This window comes from Pezoporus flaviventris, unplaced genomic scaffold (genome assembly GCF_033815535.1).
Source record: "Pezoporus flaviventris isolate CSIRO_AGI_PZ_B2104156 unplaced genomic scaffold, CSIRO_AGI_Pfla_v1 ptg000066l, whole genome shotgun sequence".
Taxonomy (NCBI): Eukaryota; Metazoa; Chordata; class Aves; order Psittaciformes; family Psittacidae; genus Pezoporus; species Pezoporus flaviventris.
In genome coordinates this window covers 9,136,438-9,156,875 of record NW_026892614.1, presented here as the reverse complement: position 1 = coordinate 9,156,875, position 20,438 = coordinate 9,136,438, and the positions used below count along the sequence as shown (strand labels likewise).

At 37.5% G+C, this 20,438-nt stretch overlaps 1 protein-coding gene across 7 annotated transcripts in view; it reads right to left on the bottom strand.

The window, feature by feature from the left end:
• Positions 1–20,438, bottom strand: part of RGS7 (regulator of G protein signaling 7) — a 261,029-nt gene that overhangs the window by 31,076 nt on the left and 209,515 nt on the right. For all 7 annotated transcript variants that reach the window (XR_009746551.1, XR_009746552.1, XM_061471177.1 and 4 more), the window contains 6 exons: positions 12,773–12,847; positions 11,564–11,662; positions 10,761–10,822; positions 9,148–9,258; positions 8,547–8,672; positions 607–793 (listed from right to left, as the gene is read on the bottom strand). Coding sequence is in view for 5 of the 7 variants with exons in the window: in XM_061471177.1 (XP_061327161.1) it covers positions 607–793; positions 8,547–8,672; positions 9,148–9,258; positions 10,761–10,822; positions 11,564–11,662; positions 12,773–12,847 (660 nt within the window). In the remaining 2 variants the exon portion in view is untranslated. The remainder of the gene's footprint in view (positions 1–606; positions 794–8,546; positions 8,673–9,147; positions 9,259–10,760; positions 10,823–11,563; positions 11,663–12,772; positions 12,848–20,438) is intronic.

Below are 20,438 nucleotides of genomic sequence, written 5' to 3'. Positions count from 1 at the left end.
ACTGTTCTTTACTGTTGTAATACTGATTACTGAAGAAAAGATCTTTAGGATCTTTGCCCCATATTTTGTAGATAGTAGTTTAATAAGGTATAGAATATACATCCATGAAATATGATACTTCTGCACAAGCTGTTACAAAATGTTATTTCTCACATAGGTCATATTCTTTTCATGACAGGAACCTAAGAATCCTACAAATGATAACACTTTTGGACGTGCATTGCAAGAATTGATTTTCAGTCTGTATCAAGATAAGTCTTTCAAAGGGAGCTCTTGAGAACTAAAAATTGGGGGGGGGGGACTTTAAATGTGACTGAATAAGAAAATTAAAAAACCAAGAACATGAAAATACCATTTTCACCGCATCAAATGCTGTGTTTTATTTGAAGTCACTTGGTGACTCCATACCAGGTGCAGAAGTTTCATGAAGTTTTAATAATTCATAGGCCTCATGAAAGAAAGAATGTTACACATCTGCATTGCCAAAATGGCATTTTAAGAAACAGCATTACCATTTAATTCCCAAATATATCTTATTCCTTTGTAAATATATTTCACTAGACAATATTCTATTTCAAATGTCCCCAAACAGGACTGCAAACTGACCTGAGCATCTTCAAATGTGTATCTTCCAGGGTCCTTTACATTCTGCGTGGTTTTGTCGTAACTTTTTGAATCTAGATTGATAGCGCTGGGTGCACCTGGAGCAAGAAATTCTTGCCAGATTTCTTGGACACGAGTAGGAACTTCACGGATAGGCCTCTTCTTCAGGTCTTCTACTGCTAACCAGAACCTGTGGCACAATATAGCATCATGACTTCCAATTCAGTATAATCATTAATGAAGAGTTCAAACTTTTCATTGTTCTTAAGAAAAAAAAATGAACTAAAGTTTTAATCTAAACCATGCTAAATTAAGAAAAAACTGTGATTTTATGTAGGGATCAGCATTTTGATATACCGTCTTAGGCAATCCAACCATGTTGAGAAGCAATTATTACAAGCCTCTTCATGAGACAGGTTGAAAATCCTTCATTATTTACATATGTGTAACTTGCTTATGGGAAGGTTTTCATTCAGCTGGAATTAAACTGAGATTTCATTTCACCTGAACCACAGCGCTTATATTGCCTATAAATCTACTGCTTTTTTACATTCTTTCAAAAAATAATGAGAACTTATATTCTTGCTATCTACATGAATCTCTCGGAGCCCTGCTAAACTATAAACTGTGTAATTTTGTTACCAATACTTCACAGATCATGTAGAAACTGGTAAAGCATTTGTTTTGCTCACTATAATTTAATTTATTTCTTCAGTATTGTATTCCTATACATATTTTTATTAAAATGCTAAATGGAAGTACCCATTCTCTCTTCTTTTCTGCTTCTGAGCAAACCAGCACTGGGCAGCTACATACAGTGCAGGCCAGTTTGTTGTACCGTTTGCACTCAGTCTGGAGCAGGACCACTAAAAAGGTCTTGAGCACTTTGAGAACACAGCTGGCTAGCTTTATGTTTGATAATTACTTTTCATTTGCTATTATGATTGTTTTATCATTATTTCTTCTATGGGTGTTCAGACTAGCTCACTGCACAAAATATTTCTAAATTCAACTAGGACCCAATGCTGAGACAATGCCTGGCTTACTTTGTGACATCGAACAGTTTTCTTAGCTTAGTTAAACAAAGATGGGACAGGGTGAAGGATCTGTACTCAGACCCCCCAAGAAAGGAAAATGATACCACCCTCAACAGCAGCAACTCTTAAAAGAGGATAGTAAAGCATAGCAAAGGAAACCTTACAGCATTCCTCCTGTAAGACATTCCTTACTTGTGATGAATTAGTCCTTCATAGTCCTGTTTTGAAACTCCTTTGTAACACAGACAGAAGGAGCCCATGCTCATTGCTCACAAGCCATTATGGCTTCACTCTACTGAGATGACTTTCAGGTATCTCTACGCTCTTCAATTTCCATGAGCTAAGGACAATCTATCTATCTATTGATCCCTTAAGATTCTCCAAGAGACAGAGAAGTAATATTGTTCCACTTTTGCTAATGTGTTAATAAAGTAATAATGTACAATGGCTTCTCAAGGTCACAAAGGGAGTCTGTGCCAACAGAACTTCAGTTTCAAAAATTCTGGGTAGCATCACTTATCCCTGTGAACTGCAATGTGAATTGAACATAGATCAGCACAGAGCCTGAGGACGTATCATGAGAATCTGGTGGCAATGCAGTAAGCACAGAGGCCTCATAACTCATCTTTAAAAGCTGCACAGCTCACAAACTCTAATTCAGTTCAGTCTGTCAAATTCAGGCAACCTACTTTGGTTTCCTTAAGCTGCTTTCGATATTTGCATTTAAAAGTGTGTATCCTGCAGTGCTTACCCCTTCAAATGCATCTTCTGGGACTGACTGATAACTCATATGTGTCAAAGTCAGGTAAGGGATAGAAAAATGAAAGGGAAGGATGTTCTTTGTAAAAACAAGGTCTAGCTCAACGCTGTCACATTCTAGTTTGTTCCATTATATCACTGCCAATACTTCTGGCAGTCACCACAAACATGCCTTAGGATGTTGTTTTCTTTTGCAAGTAACCTGTTTCCATATAGCAAGTTATACTCAATTAGGGGGAAATAGATGGAAGATAAATTTAACTTATTTGAGGACACATTCAGCTTCCAGCATAGAATAGGCAGGTTGTATAGACAGCTCCTTAGAGGCTGAACACCATCTCTTTGATAGAATAGTTTTATTTTACCCTTCTAACATTAGCATTCAAAATACCTATTGAAACTGTGAGGTTCTAAATATAGAAACCTCTGTAAAGTGGGAAGAAAATGCTGATTTTTGTGGTATGTTATGTCTAGGGTGCTTTACAGCTAACACACTTCTTAACATTTCAATCTACTTACTGATCTTTCAAGAAAAAAATGCCTGCCCTCCTCCCACAGAGTTAAAGTCAAATATGCAAAGTTAGGAAATTCCAGAAATAAGGCTGCCACTTCTTGCGTCTTCAAAAATAACTTTTCTGAATATCCCATGGCAACCAATAGCACAGATAAAGCTGGAGTCTGTGAGACCTCTGTAGAAGCTGCTCAATACCATTTGAACAGAGACCTGAGTAGCTTGATCTAAACCTTACTGTTGTCTTCTGTCCCATCATCTGGGCTGCCACACACTGGGTCACACACCAGATGTGTAGCCGAGTGACAGTGTATAGCATGTGACAGTTACACATCCAGCCACATGACATGGTAAGACTCATGTTGCAAGACATCTAGGGATTATGTCCTCCAGCCGGATTATTTTCAAAGTGATGCTGGCATTGCCAGATATACAGCACAGCAACACAGCTGCAACACAGGTTCTGTCCCATTAATTGACCAAAATGTCAGATGTAGCCATCAGCAAATCCCAGATCAAGCTAATCAGTTAAACTTAGCACACAGGAACACAGAGAGGAAGGCTGCAGTGATTCTCCACAAAATGTGTGAGGTTTAGGCAGTGTGGAGACAATGAAGGGGGAATTATGTGGGCTTTGCACCCAGTGCATGTGACACAACAGGTCAGGGGACAGACCATTCAGCATTTTCAGCAAAAACAAACAAAAACCTTAATAAACTCCATGGAGAAAATCAGCTACCATTCTTTTTTTTTTTAGAGATAGGAAAGACTACTCTGATTCCTGGTGTCCACCTTCTTGTCAAGTATAACTTCAAGCTTCAAGACGTGGTAGGGCTGAAGATCTTCAATATAATGACAGAGAAAAACATTTAATCTTGCAACTAGTTCCTTATCTAATCTGAAGAAGTGGCAACATTGCTGGGACTTGGAGTTTAAGCTTGAGTCTGAATTAGAAATAAAGAACAGGCAATTTCAGCCTTGAGGATTAAATTTTGGTCAAGTTATTAGCAACCAAAACAGGGCCTCATAATCAATGTAATAAACAGTGTGAAGGATAAACATTATCAGTTCCCACACAGTGTGGGAAAGTATCATTACCAACACTTCTGTTCAGACTTGCAGGACAGACATCAACTACAGTTAATCAATCTTCATACATTATAACATGCAGAACACCTCCACCATCAGAGAAAACAGAAGTGTCTTGCATTTAAAGTCATCAGAGTGGTTATCAGTAATAAAGAGCAAAAAAAATGAAAGTGATACAAGCTGTACTAAAAAGAATTTTACAGCACCATTCTCCCTCCTCTCAACTAAAAGCATTGTTATGGTGTTAGGAGAATAGCCAGAACCACCGAAGTAAATTAAACATAAAATTAAGCACTGTGACTGAATCACACTGTAGGCACAACTGCAAATGTTCAGTAGTGTATGTGTTAGGGTTTTGGTTTTTTTTTTTTCTATGGGACATAATGGAAGCCTCTATCTCTATGTAGAGAACATTTCTACAACTTTAATGGACGAGTCCAAAATAAGCAGCTCACAAAATCTCAGCCTGCAGGGGGATGGTCAGAGAAAATTCATTGAGAGAAAACATCTAAATCTAGCTAACTCTTTAGTCCCTTTATTCTTTTTCGGGACAACCGGAACTCAAAGCCCCTATTCCCTATTTACTCATATATTATGGAAGCTAATGAATAAGAATCAAAGGAAGGGGCAAGGGAGCCAGTGGCTTTTCTTTCTGCACATCATGGAAGATGTCCTGACACCATTCTCCTTTCACTATCCTAGGAGGCTTCTGCAGTCTTAGTTCTGCCTTGGAGATTGCACCTAGTGCAATACTGCGTGACAACTTGGACAGGCTTTCAGGTTGGCAGACCTGAAACCATTTAGATCTAGGCAGCAATTCCTACAAAACAACCACTGGGGAGCAAACCTGCAGTGAGCATATGCATACTAACTTTCCAAAGAATTCTGCAGTACTACAGACAAAGCAAAGATGTGGAGAGGAATGGGGATTTTCTTTCTTTTGTAACAAAATTAGGTTTACAGGTGCCATATAGCAGTAAGATTCATTTCATTATCTTGCTGTCTTTAAAAAGTCCTTTTTCAGTGCTTGGACAGCTTTGTGACCATGCTTGGTAGTGTTGGATCATGCTCAAACTTATGTCTTGTGAATTTTAAACGATGGCCACCATTTTTGTAATAGGCAGTGGGAAATTTATAAATCTATTATCCAAATCGTATGTCTCATTAGCTCTTTGTTTTGTGTAGTGAGCAGCATACAAAGCAATCCCTCAAAAAAAATCTTCATGCTAACAAGACATTACAAGTCATAGCCTGCATTAGGTGAATGCAGACTCCAAACTGGGGGCTAGCAAACTTCAGTCACTGTAATGAAGCTACCACGCTGAGAGAACTGCTTAGGCAGTTTTATTCCTTTGCTATGCATTAAAACACCCCATTAGAGAGTGAAATACTATTAATCCCGATTTACAGGCAAAGAAAAAAGCCTTGAGATAGAGTAAGGTGAAACCTGGTTGCATTCCTGTCGTGGTTTAAACCCTGTCAGGTAACTTTTTCACTCACTCCCAGTGAGTGGTGCCGAGCTGACAACAATCTCGAGGTCCGTGTCTGTCTCCATCCCCCCCCCCCCCCCCCCCCCGCACCGGGGCTCTCCCCCTCTCCCCTTCCCCACTCCCGGAGGAACGGGGAGGAAGATCGAGAGGGTGCAACTCCTACGGGTTGAGACAAGAACAGTCCAGCAACAAATCACCACAAGGGAAGAGAATACGATACCACCGGCCAAGAAAACTCCCAGTTACCCCCCACCCCGGGCATGACGTGCTGTGGTATGGAATACCTCCCCGGCTAGCCCGGGTCAGGCGCCCCGTCCCTGCTTCCTCCCGGCTTCCCCTCCTCCCTGGCAGAGCATGAGCCTCACAGAGTCCTTGGTCAGGGTAAACATCACTTAGCAACAACTGAAAACATCGGCTACACCAACACTGTTCTCAAGCTGGAAGTCAAAACACAGCACTGCACCAGCTAGCACAAAGGAAAAAACATGACTGCTACTGCTGAACCCAAGACAATTCCTAATTGTTATACTCTTCCTAGTTTTAACTCACAACTCAAGTTTCTTCATCCTTGTTCTGTCTCTTAGGACAGGATCTATATCCAATAAGAATGAGATTCTCAGGCAGCTTAGGCACTCGCAGTTCAAGTTAACGAAATAGTAACACTGGGACGTTTAGCTATGTAACATAATCACACTTGAATAGAAAAGATGAATCTGGTAGACTTATTTCACAGTTTCAGTATTTCTTTCACCAAAGCGAGGTGGGAGACTTAGCTAATACTGAACCTCTCTGTAGTGTCTGCAGTTCCCTGCTGTATCCTGTGTACCGCACTTGGTAGCTTGAATTCAAGGTCACAGCTGTCTATCTCAGGGTAGGTTTGACTGTGCTTGTTGTAAATCATCATTATCACTATTAGATCTGTAAAAAGGACAAGAGCCAGCCACTGACTCAAGTTCACTTTTTTGGAGTGAGAAGATATGGACAGAAATGAATCTTTTTCTCATGGTGGCTGTCAAATCCAAAAAAATCTCCCCTAAAAAAAAACAAATTGCCACCATGGGGTTAAAGGGTGAGCAAAGACATAGGTGATCTTTTCAATTTCAGCTTTATTCAGACATAATGCCTGAAAACATCAAGCTTTTAATTTCTTTTACTGAGATCTGTAACATTTTGACTCCCACACATAACAGGCTTTAAAAAATCATGTTTTCTAACCTGACTTTACTGTGTGAGCCTAATACTGGACTGATTTCCTTACATTTTGAGACTTTAGAAAGATAATTCTGAGCTTGTGAGGCAGTTTTCCTTCGGCTAATCATCACAGAAAGCACCTTTTCAGTGCAAGTTTGATTCCCTGCCTGATTCTTGCCAGGGACAAACTTTAAGCTCAGATTCACCTTTGCTCAGATATTATAATTTATAATGCCAGTATAAGAATTCAGAGAGAGAGACAGAAAAGTAGACAACATGTCAAGGAATGAGCTCTGGACAAATTTCTCTAGGGAATTTTTTCTGGATCAGTCACTTGCAGTTTGCCTGTGGTTAGTGTTGTAAATAGGATTAGAAGAAAGACCTAGGGATTATGTGGGTAACAGTCTAGTTGGCAGAGAGACAAATTAATCACAGAAAAGCATAAAGTGCAGCACACACTGAGTGGAAGAGGTTTGTGTTTGAACAGCTGCTCTGCATAAGGAATTACCAGGATGCTCTTGAAATAAAAAAGTTACCTTTTCTTTTCTTGGTATTATTCTGATTTTTAAAATTTCATTTCATCGCTTGGATTTTTTAATTAAAAAACATCTGTATCTGTCACTAATGAAGTTATCAACATACACATATAGATTGGGCCATATTTTCATGAGGGTAATGGCAAACAAAGAAGTTGGAAAACATCATAAGGTCTAAAGTATCTAATATAAATTTATGATGCAAAATTCTGTGCTTGAATACGAGCACAGTCAGCCTGTTTGAATTCAATATTTGAATATGAATATGGTCCACCTGCAGTTATTCTGCTGATAAACTTACATTAACAAGGAGGTCTGTGCAATTACTCAGGATTTATGAACCCATATCGCAAAATGCCAAATGGGTCTTGCAAGACGCTACATAAAAGTAACTAGTATGAAAGACTATGCTGCACCACTTTAGACTGAGAACTGTCACAGAAAAAAGTCATTTGTGATTTTTCTGAGCTCTAGAATGTGTGCAAATAGGATTTTATACTCCTTAAACTTTTGGCAAATGGGAAGTGATATAGATGACATCTGACAACAGAAAAATATGTCATCTATGCTTTTTTTACTACATACAATTTGTCTTATCTATAGAAAGGCTGTTATTAATCCTTCTGAAGTAATTCTTACCAAGACATGTCTTCCTTAGAACAGCAACAGCAATACATACTATTAGCCAGTGGATGGGCTATCGTTTAGAATCAAATAAATGTTGTCCTTCACTTAAAAGTAATTCTGTGTATGTACTTCAAAAGAAAATAGTATTTAAGTCTCATATAATAGCAACACCTTTCCATTTTGTGATTACTGAGGAATCTGAGAGCCAGCTGTCACACTGCTTTTGCTGTGTTAGATCCACGGGTACTAGAATCTTGTTGGAGATACTTAAAAGACCAATGTTCCCAACAGACCTGACCAACAGTGAGTCTGTGAATTTTACTTTAAAATCCTTTATTTATTTTTTAACAAAATCTCTCTTTTAATTTTACTGTTCTCATAATATTGGATTAATAAAATATACTGAACAGGCTTTGAACAGATCAATGTTTTAAACCTGTTTAATGAAATGAGCTGAGAGAAAAACTCTTACATGGTAGTTTGACCAAATGTTGGACATGCATGGGACAATATGCTTCATTTGAGTCTCTGCTAACTGTATCAATCTTCCCCTCAGCCTGAATATGGGAGCAGGAGGCAATGTGCATGAATGGATTCTGAGAGGTAAATATTTTAAGGGTTCAAAAAATGAAAAGCATCAGACAAAAAAAAAACCATCAATGTACCTTACAAAGTAGTAAAAACCAAAGTCACTCTCATTTACCTTAAGTTTTCTGAACTGAATTCTGACTCCAGGAATTTGAGAAACTGCTCTCTTCCCACAGGGTCTTTCAAAGCTTCATCCATGCCAAACCCCCACCGTTTCACCCTCTGTTGTCCTGGCTCTTTGCTACAGAATTGAAAAAACACAGAACACACAATGAGCAGTACTTCAGTATTCTCATACTCTGTGTTTGTAATTTAGACCGTCTTAAAGTTCAGCCACAGACTTTTCACTTCGAGATTGCTTTCCACTTTCCAGATAGCTCATATCTGTGCAATGTGCAGAGATGAGCAACAAGGATGAAGTTAATATGCACGCATTTACACAGAAGAATAGGACTTCCAACTCAAAAATGCTATCAGATTTTTAAAGGTGCCCTTTTTCCTCACATGGGAACCTCGGAAACTTGTTACTCTAACTTTTACACAGATTTATTAATCCACAGCTCTTCCCATTTTATAAAACTGTAAATCTGCAAAGACCAAAAGGATACTGCACTGCCCTTTTGGCTCAGTATTTGCCTACTTCTGACTGACATCTTCACATTTCAAGAAAAGCCTGTTATACCCCTTTGTCCAAAGGAAGAAATAAAATTATATACCTTGCCTCCAGTTCCCAGAAAGTGGTGTCATCTGATATCCAAGGGTTTGAGGGATCAGGGGGCACAAGAAAAGGATCATATTCCAAATACTGCTCTGTATAAGCTAATAGACTAGGAAAACAAAAGAATCAAACATTGTCATGTCAAGAGGTGAGGAAACCTGATCAGTTTAGCCAGTCAACAAGTTACTTGCACCAACTGAACCATGGTAATCGGGCGCGCACATACTCAAAAGTCAGCTACATGCTCAAGCTAAAGTAGGTTTGCTCAAGCCTTTTAAAAGTGGACCTCTGAAGAAGGAGGGGTGGCTCAGTCTTTTCAAGAGCTGAAATAATATAAAATAAATGACAAACTTCCCCATTACTTCCACATAGCTCCTTTTGGGGGTCCTTCAGGCACTGATAAATTAAATCAAGCAACCGCTTCCATGCACATTTGCTTTCACAAAGGAACATGGTTTATAACCCTACGGTTTAAATTATCAGTTCCTTTAAAACCTGTTCTAAAACACAGCATGGTATTCAGGTCATATTTATTGGCCCTGCAGCTGCTATGACGCCTTTCTTCCTCTTTTAAATACATCTAATATTTTTAGTATTTCCTAATCAAATGGCACTACTCCCAGGTGTATTGCTTTCCAAAAAATGCCGTGTTTTCCTCCAAATTCTTCAGTATTCATGAATTGGTCTGACTCAGCTGAAAAAGTTTTGCTTGCGTTCTGGTAATTTACATCTCCCATGCCCTTATTCCTGCTTTCCATTTCCTTTTGTCCCATAATTATTGAAAATTCTGGACAAATGAGGACAAATATTTTTTTTTTCATTCCTATTCATATTATATTTAGTCTCCATTTCTACTGTTACTGTTCAGCAAACACATATTCTTAACTTGTTCTCTTTATATATATGTGTGGTTTTAAGTTTATGCATACATACACAAATATAAGTAGACACACAAACATATATGAGAGGATGAAGAACCATTTGTATTTGGCATAATTTCCTTTACTAAGTCTTATGCAGCTCAATTTTCACTCTCTCTGTATTTGATAAATAAAATAGAACATTCCTTTTCTCTACCTCTTCACTACATATGCTGCAGTTAGTATTTCCAAGGGGCTTTTTGTTTTATTTGCTTTCTAGCCCATTTCTGACAAATTTTGGTCTCATTTGGAGAAAGATTCCTACTAGTGTTACATCCTCTGACCTGAAGTAAGCTCAGACTCACTTTGTTCAAGCACCAGGCTCTTCACCCAGACAGCTCTGCCAAACAGTTCCCTCCCTTTATCAGTGATTGTCCTTTTGAAATACCAAAATGGTAACCCCAGACCTTTTTTCCGTTTAGCCTCCCTGCCGGTGCAAGGTTAAACTTGTGACCACGTGGTCTGAGGTTCATTCAGTGACTCTTGGGTTTATCATAAATGTATCACAGAATATCTGGGCCATCTTTTATCAGTAAAGAATTTCATACCTTCCACTTAAAGTGAAATCTCAACTGTTATTTCTAGGAAACCTGAGCTCCTTTGTCCCTCTTTCTTTGAAGCTATTTTCATACTGATATTTTCCCAATACTTGTCAGTCTAATTAAAAAAAACGATATGACAATATACTTACCTCTCTGCAACTTTTGACATTTTTAATCTATGTCTGTCTAATTGCATTTGCCAATGCTTAATCTGCAAGAAAGGAAGGCAAAGAGTTTTGTGAGCAATTCATTTTTTGACTCTATTTCCATACCTTTTTATTAGGGCTGTAATTTAACCTTAATTTATATTAGGGCATGGAAGAGAAATATATTTGAGTTAAAATAACCAGTGGACTTCTAAAATAAATGGAATTTTCCATCAAAGAGAGAATATCGTACAGAGACAAAAAAGGACCCAGTATAACATTTTCCCTAAAGGTTCATTAACAGAAATCCAATTAGCCTTTTTTTTTTAGATTTTTGAAGAGAACTACTAATTCTTTTGACATTTACCTTCTCCCAGTTCTAACATCTTAGGAAAGTTCCATGAAGCATTAACAGTAGATAAATCTGTGAACCTCTATGTGCATACATGGAGAGGTAAATATACTCCCAAATCTTGAATCAGTGTTGAAAGGAAAAGCAAGCTGTCTACTGCTAAAGGGGCTAATGGTCTTAGTTGCGCAAAGAGCCTACAAACTGGCCTGCCTGCTGCTCACTGCCTTTAATTGTGCAACACAAGATATAAAAAAATGTCAGTGTTCGTCTCCCTAGTTTTAATAGCAGTTACATACCTAAATCTGTATGCCCTGAAACAAGGAAAAGGCCTACTAAACATCTGCTAGATCTAGCCTGAACAACAAAAGCCCTGTGAGTTACGATAATTTTTGGTTTAATACCTACTTCCTAAAAAGGTAATTTAAAAGTATATGTTTGCAGTCATTTTTCAAACCTCTTGGTGTAGTTCATCTTCTGTGGGTGGCTTAGTCTCTGGTACTGGTGTGTGGGTAGGGCTGTGACTTCGAATGTCGTTTTGTAAGCCATAGACAGACTACACAAAAACATGGAACAATGACAGTTACTTTCTGACAATGCTTTCTACACATACCCATAGTAACTGTGACATTTTAGTTCAGTGTGCTCAAGAAGTTGGACGAGATCATCTTTTTATAAAGAAATTGCAAATAAACCATGCACTCAGACAAAATAGTGCCTTTATACCATGGTGTAAAATAAAGACCCCTCAAATCCCACAATTTCATAATGCCATAGAACACAGGATCTACTTTTATTTAACAGCATAGTAAACATAGTCTTTATTTAACAGCATAGTAAATAAATAGTAAAAGGATTTGATGACACTGAAAGGCAGTTATTATGGTAAGTCGAGATGACTGATAGGAAAAGAAGAAACAGCACCCTGAAAGGTAGACAATCACAATGGCTTATTTGGATGACTCCCAGATTTGCAATTACTACTTGGTAAATTACATTAAACTTGACCTTTCACTAAAGTAAATAAGTGAAGATAAAACTTTCTCTAAATCCACTTTCCTTTTTAAAAAATATTTTTCCATGAGTTGATACACACATATACCTGAGAGGAAGTACTTTACAGTAGGAGTAAGTATTAAGATACAAAGAATTTGAGAGAAGTGTTGTTCCGATCTGTCTATACATCCCTAGAGAGCTCATGCTGTTCATGTCTGGATCCTAGTTTAGATGAAGCTAATTTCCTCCACAATTTCTGGTCAACCATTTGGGGCACAACTGCAAACTAGAGACACCCTTTTAATTACGACCAGCACAAGAAGAATTACTTTTCTAGTTTACACTGCACTTTAAATTTATCTTTCCTGAATTACCAGCAGGAACATTACAGCATGCCTTATTCAATCTACTAAACATGAATAAAGCATGCAAAAATAAATTTTATTTTCATATATTCTGTGTATTTCCCAAAAGACTTTCATCAGTGACAGCATTTACTTGATATTAGAAAATTTGTTAATACTTATTTATTTAAGAGCTTATGAAATAATAATATAGGTTCATGTATTTGTTCTTTGCAGCTGTAAGAAAAAATTGTTTTAAGAAACCATGGAACTTCATGCTATAAATTACCCTCACCTCCTGCTTCTGGTGTAATAACAGTATTTACCTTTCTTGTTTTATGTGGATTTCTCATTCTTGAAGATTTTTTTATATCCACTTCAGTAGTGTTTACACATCCAGGCTATTAAAAGAAAAAGAAGGGAAAGCACAAGGATAAAAGCTATGAAAGAACTCCATACTATTTTCATGGAGATACTGCAATTCAGTTTGTAAGGCTAAGGAAATAAATAACCGGATGCATATAACAATTTGATGTCTTTCTGTAATAGTCCCAAAAACCTAAGCAACGTTTAGTCTCAGGAAGCATCTCAAGTACCATTCTACCTGGCTTATTGTAAGAGAGGATCTTCTGCTATACAGCTTTGTTTGCTGGACTCTGTGATGTTTTTTAAGACAAGTTTTACTGTATATTTTTATGCTGAAAGTACTGAAAGCAATGTACAGAGGAGCAGAAAATATCCAAATGCATACATGCTTGCAGAACAAACACGTACCAGCTAAAATCAAATTGCTATTGGCTTATTTGGGCATTTCAGAGTGAGACACTGAAGACCACATGTTTCGTGCTCATGACATTGTGAACTTGAAATAAAATAAATTCTCAAGATTTTCAATGGAAACAAATCACATGTTTCTGTTTTAGCTTTGTCACAGAAGCATACAATTTGCATTCTAGCTATCCCCTCTAAGCGTGGTTGACCTAATGAGATAAAATAAATCGAGTTTTGCATTACTGACCTCTGCTGTGGACCCCAGGCTCCTTTCAGGAGCATCTGGTTTTGGGTCACTTTTTAAAAGATGATCTTTTTTCAAAACAGGTAAGAAAATGTGCCAAAATGAGATTTGTTTGTCAAAAAAGAAAAGAAAAGGATGGACAGTCTAAACAGAATGACTCTCAACACATATGGTTTGGCCTTAAAAGGTTCTTTCTCACAATTCTATAGCATCCCAAAGGACACAGGTCCTCTAGTGTCTCATAATTCATCTGCCTTTGACACTTCCCTCTAAGCACAAACTCTGTGCAGAAATCTGTTCTTTAACCGTTGCTGGAAACAACTAATAATAAGTGTACGCTCTCAGGTGAGTTTTATCTATTGATTTTACAGGGATTACATCTTCCACTGACAGTGGGAAGTACAAAATCTGCTTTCTAGCAGTAGCAAATTTTTAGTGAAAGTAGGTTAGGTTTCTTTTAATGGGAGTAGCAGATGTAGAATTTGCTTGCCACACAACCAAGCTGGACTTTTTATCACACTAATGATACAAGCTTTGTTTTCTTATCATAATGTAAAATGCTTAAGTGGCTTGCAAGTATTCACAGACAAAAATTTTAAACATTTCTTACATAGGCAGGACCAAGAAACAAACACATTTCATTAAACAGGCCAGGGGTATTTTGCCTCAGGGAAATATTTTAAGTAACAGACTGACTTTTTATCTATTAATTTTAAATTAATATATCATTATTTTAAAGTAATGTGTGTTTGCTCATATCACATTTGCAGTATAAACAGTTCCTCATCACTAAGAATAAAAATAGGCACTTAGATAATGTTCTCAAGACTGCATTGACATGCCTATTGACCTAGATTAGGGAAGGTATCCTTTGTGCTTGTGAACAAAAATGTTAGTTTTTAAACTCAGAATAACATGTAACTGTCAGAGACAATGACAGGTAGAAAAATACAAAAATTCTTCATGATGGTCAATTTAAAGGCAGAAAGCAATTTCACAGGGCAGTATAGTGAGATATAAAGTTAAAAGCAAAACAACGCATCTACTTTAGGACCATGGTAGCAGCTGGCAGCGAAGAAGACATAGGCTTTTAACAATATGCACAGCCCTTATATGAAACGATTTGAATAAGAGGCAACTTACATAAGGCACAAAACTGTTTGTTTAGTTTTCAGTTACGGTTTGTTAAAGCATGTCTTACAAATGGAAAGGACAAAAAGCAAAGCAGGGCCAGGGAGGGAGGGAGCATAAACCTGATGCAAAGTCTCTTCAAAGATTTCGAGTCCACCAGCAGTAAATTGGTATGAACAGATCCAGCAATTTGCCCAGATAATTTACATTGCAGAGCTGTGCAGATTGATGTGAGGGACACAACAAGGAATTCCGGGAGGTTTTTAGGAATGAAACAAGGCCAAAGCTTTTTCTGGTTGGAAAAAGACCCAACCCAGTACTGACCTACAGCATCTAATGGATTCTTACTAACACCTGGCTGCTTAAAACCTCTCACACTGATGTAAAACTTCTGTAGGATGCTTAAGGGAGATTCATGAGAGGCTGTGTGGGCAGAAATTAGACCACGGTGTGACTGACGGGAAGCTGATGGGAGAGCAGCAGCAGCAGCCAGAAGGCACAGGCAGGGAAACATCAGAAAGCTTCAGTGCAAAAGGGAAAGGTGTATCACTACTCTGACAACCCGGGATAACAGTAGGAGTTTAAGACATACAATACCAATCTCCTAATTTGATTTAAATTATATCACTGGAAATACCTAATGTGATCACGGCCACAATTCGTATTTTCTTCTCAACTGAAGAATACTTAATAAAATAATACTTGATATGAGATGGAATTTATTGTTTCTCTGGTGCTGCCACACTTCATCTGTCAATTTTTAGGAATAAATAGGAAACATGTTTTCAATTAAAACAAACACAAAAGCTTGCATTATTTGAACATTTTGCTACAATAACTGAGTCATTCTGGGAAAACCTTTGCTGGACAACATTTTATTTTATTCGTATGCCCCCATTAACATAATAAGCATGTGTTTGGATACAATTACATCCAGCTGTGTTTTCTTTTTGTTTTGCCTTTTTAACTGGACTACCATAGTTCAGATAGTGAAATGCCTGTCAGAGTGCTTTACTGCAAGATTCCCATTTAGTGTGTAGTATATAATTTGCATACTAATACCATAAATAGTTTTCAAACAGATTTCCTGAAAGGCTTGAAACCTTTTCTGTATGTGTAAATAGAATACTTTCTTCTTTCACAACTAACATTCTGTATGAAAACAGTCCCCCCTCTAGATACATAGAGGAAAATCTTGTGATCTTGTTGAAATTAATCATACAGCAAGATCATAACCAGGATAGAATTTGTCCCTCATCTGTTTTTAAATACCTGGCTGAAAAACTGACATATATTCAAAGGAAACAGTTTCTTTTCATCCATCTGTTACATGCTCTTATCTCAAAGTGCAAATGCGATTGTATTAATTTACAGCAATGGACATGTCAGCCCAGTCATGATTAATTCACTGCTGAGATAAATGGATGCAGATAAATAATATGAAAACCCACACATAGAATATTTTTTAATTGCTACTTCAATTATTGGGTAATCACATTAGTATGAATTCCAAGCAGCACAACTTTCTGGTGATGCTTGCTAGGAGGCTGCATGATAGGATTCTGTCAAGAAACAGTGGAAAGAGAAGGCCTCTTCTGCAACTAGTGGTGGTCCAAGGACTTACATGCTTGGATCTGGCTACAGCCAACATTTGAAAAGAACAAGCACCCGAGAGAATGTTTCCTTAAAAAAATCCACTTGATATTCATAATCTTTCCCTGATAACGGTGTCAATGGTGACGAATGAATGAATGAAGCGCTTGTAACAGTGCTAACAGTGAATTAATTTTTTGATACCTGCAGCAAATCTTTGGAAGAATTTGTTTTTTAAATCAAATGGGATGCTTTAGGCCTGGTATGTTTCCATCCAAATAGTGCAGAATACCTAATATTTATCATTTGTTTGCTGTACAAAGTTGCATATCCCAAGGGCCCCTTTTCTTGCCTGGCCACATAGCTAAAATCAATTGCTGTCAACACCTTTTTGTGTAAAAATATCTTTGGTATGATGTATTTGTAATTCTAGTAAGTGTGAAATCCTCAACAGAAACTAAATTAATGTTTACAATGACATCAGTTTAAGTTCGGTGTTTTTTTCTTTCTTAAAGCATATTGCAATTTGACTGTGAATCTGTTTAAGCCACAATAACCAGAAGTACTTTTTGTATCTGAAACAAATACACCCATGTATGTAGGAAGGAATAAGTTCATACACTGCAATAAGCTGAGAATTGTCTGTCCATATTCCTGCGCTGCAGAAAATGATCTGAGGGAGAAGCTGAACATGAGTCAGCAGTATGTCCTTGCAGCAATGCAGACAAACCACATACCCAGCTGCGTTAGCCAGCAGGCAAAAGAAGTGGTTATTTCTTTCTACTCGGCATAACGAGGATACATCTGGAACACCAAGGCTAGTTTTGGGCGCCATAAGCAATGTAAAAAAAATGTATTTAAAATGGAAAAGTCCAATCAAGGAAAAGGCTTTCTTCTGCTTGCAAAAGAGGAGCGATGACTGTTCGCTTCTGCTGCCCAAAGCTGGCTTGCAGAGCTAGACCTGTTCCAGAGATGCACCATGAAAGGACAGGAGGGCAATAGTCAGAAATTGCAGTAAAGGGAATTCCAATTAGCTATAAAGAAATATTCTTCAGAATAAAAGGTAGAAGAGATGGAATATCCATCCCTGGTGATTTTCAAAGCTTGTTTAACCAAGGGCCTGGACAATCTTGCTCAACTTAGAAGTTAGCACTGCTTTGAGCAGGAGGTTGGACTAGAGGGGCCTCCAGAGGTCCCTCTTGGCCTACATTTCTCAGGTACAGCCTATGATCTTTGCAAGCTGCAGAGACTGAAATTACAATAATCAACTTTACAGAACACTCCAATTCATGGCACCGTGAAATTCACAACCCTGCCTTCCCCTCCTCACAACAGCAGAATGGAAAGCCAAGTCTGGTATTTGCTTCTTTGCTCTTGCCTCTGCCCTCTAGCAGCCTGTGGTGCATACAAATGAACCTCGTGATGATTTTAAGGCAATGTAATTTCACAGCTTCTTCAGCTAAAAACACACAGGTGCTATTTAAAATAATTACCTCATTTCAAAATGCACACCCATAAATTCAGGGTGCATTAAAGCAGTAAATTTTAAGGCAGACTGATTCACATACCATTCACAATTTCATTGCATTGCACTGTCAATACACTAGAAATAGACCTTTATATTTGTTTTGCAAGCATGGGCTAACTTGTTAAGTTTAATTGCAGAATACTAAACTTCAAGATCTCTGGGCTTTCAAAATTTAAGCACAATAAATTTAAATCATGTCATGGATACAAGCAGGACAGATCTTCACTTCCAGTTGGAAAAATTAAAGTCAGACAGAAAAACACAGAATCATAGAATGGTTTGAGTTGGAGGGGACCTTAAAGATCATCTAGTTCTGACCCCCTACCATGGGCAGGGACACCTCCCACTAGACCAGGTTGCTCAAAGCCCCATCCAACCTGTCCAACATAAAGGCAAGGCAGAAATTGAAGGCTGTCTTTTACATTATTCGTAATATCAGGCTATCATAAATATATGAAGTTTGAAATTTTCTGAGTGTCAGATGTTAATGTTGCTTTCTGCAACAACCTAATCTGCTATTTCTGTTATTGTTGCTATTTCTGTCATTTTTCTAGGAAAGGAGTCTTCTAACCCTCAGCAGTCAATATTCACACACTCACTTCCAAAGTAAGAAAATGAAGCTAATTAGGCAGTGAAGGATAAGCAGAATACCAGAGTTCATTTTTATTTGTAGGTTTTATATTTCAGTGTAGCTAGCTGAATGGTGTATATTTTAAAATCATAACAATAATAAAATGAAAGTTGACAAAAAATAAATGAGGCAAAGAAAAAAATCCAGTGGTACTCATCTGGAAGAAAAACAAAGGAGTTATTAGCTGGAGGAATACCCAGTTTGACTCTGGTTATGTGGAAACATTTTTCATTTTTTTCTCATGCAAAATCTAGCATCAAAGGAGACATTAAAATCCTATACTGAGGGAATTGTCAGTAACAGCTAAAACTGAGGGTCTCACAAAGAAAAAACCCAGCTATATCCTCCTTCAATGCACCAATTTTTCATTCCCCAGAGATGGAGGTCACTGAAGTGTGCAGAACCTGCTAAGGCTTATAAGAAAAGTTTGAGGTTTAGTTATAGATTACTTGGCTATTTTGGGGTTTTACTTCATTTTGCACACTTCAGGGTCAATGAGTAAAGAGGCTTTGCAGTGGAAGAGCTGCACAATTAATGACTTGCTGGTGCAATAGAAACTCTCAGAGAAAAATTTCTGATGCGCTGAGTACAAGTGGTTAGCTCTTTCACCAGATTTGAAAAACCAGCTGTTATTAAAAGTCCAGTCACAGGAGGGCAGCACATTTCTGACCCTTTACAAATTTCACAAACCCGTTTTTCCGGTGGTTATCTGATAGGACTAGAGAGCTGTTTAAAATGTATCTCACTTTATAACTAAATCAACCTTAACTGATTTAAACCCAGTAGCCATAGCTGCCAGAACCTGCAAATATGTATTGAAACTGCTGCGAGGGGGGATCTCACTGGCCTTTGTGACACTACCCAAGGCAGTAAGGCCAAACCAGTACTTACTGGGATGGGGGTAGAGGAGCCACTTCCTTCTGGTTGTTTGTTTTTTTTTGTTTGTTTTTTTTTTGTTTGTTTTTTTGTTTGTTTGTTTTGGGTTTTTTTAGGTTTTTTTTTAATAGTATCATATTTCCAGTTTCTGCACAATTACTTTTAGCACAACTATGTCTTTGGAAACATGCTTTTTTTGATTCAGGTGTGGGACTGACACACAAGCACTGTGACTGGACTTTTAATACCTGCTCTTCTGTTGCACTTCTTTTACACAGATCCCACTTTCATTACAATTCCAACAAGAAGCAAACACAGAAAGACAAATATTTGGATTACAGTCCATTATGGCCATGGTAAATTCATATATAAATTGTAATAAATATGTAAGTTTGATGATGACTTTGTATGTAGCTTCTATCGAGTTTTCACCTCCCCAGAACTCCAGACAAAACTTCCCTAAAATTAGCACAATTTTTCTAGCTTCTCTTCTGTTAGAAATTATCTTATCTGGGAAGTACAGCGATACCTTTCAATTAACAGCTCTAAATCATATTTAATGAGTAGGAAGCAAATCCCAAGATTGTTCTCAAGTATAAATTCCGTAGCAGCATGTTTTAAATTTCATTCCCCGATGCCTCATAAATTTGTCAGATAATCAAGGAAAAATTATTAAAACCCACTTGTTCTACTAAACCATCAGACATTTTCCCCAATTTGTACAGCCTTTTCATTATGGATACAAAAAGAGATGCATTGGGCTACTAAATACGATCTTTATGGAACACAAGACAGGGTAAATAAATACAACGTATGCATTCATTGTGACGCTGAAATAAGCACATACATCTTGGAACTGGACTTGCATAGAATAGCCTCAAATGTGCTCATATTTCTCAATATGAATCAATTTTTAAAACATGATACAACTGACAATATGCTGCAAATATCCTTGAGTATAGTGATCCACAGTCAATACATTAGTATAATGGAAACACATTAGCTGTACACAGCTTAACTGCTAAAACCTGTCTATATCACCTGATAATAATCCATAACCTATTGGCTTTTAATTAAGGAAATATAACTTTTCTCTTTTTTTCTTATTCTTTTACTGATCTTATATTTCAGGCTACAGAATCTTCAATGTATAATCTTACTGAATTGCTTTCTTCAAAGGAAAGGATTCTTTTAATTTGTAAGAATGAATAAAAGCTT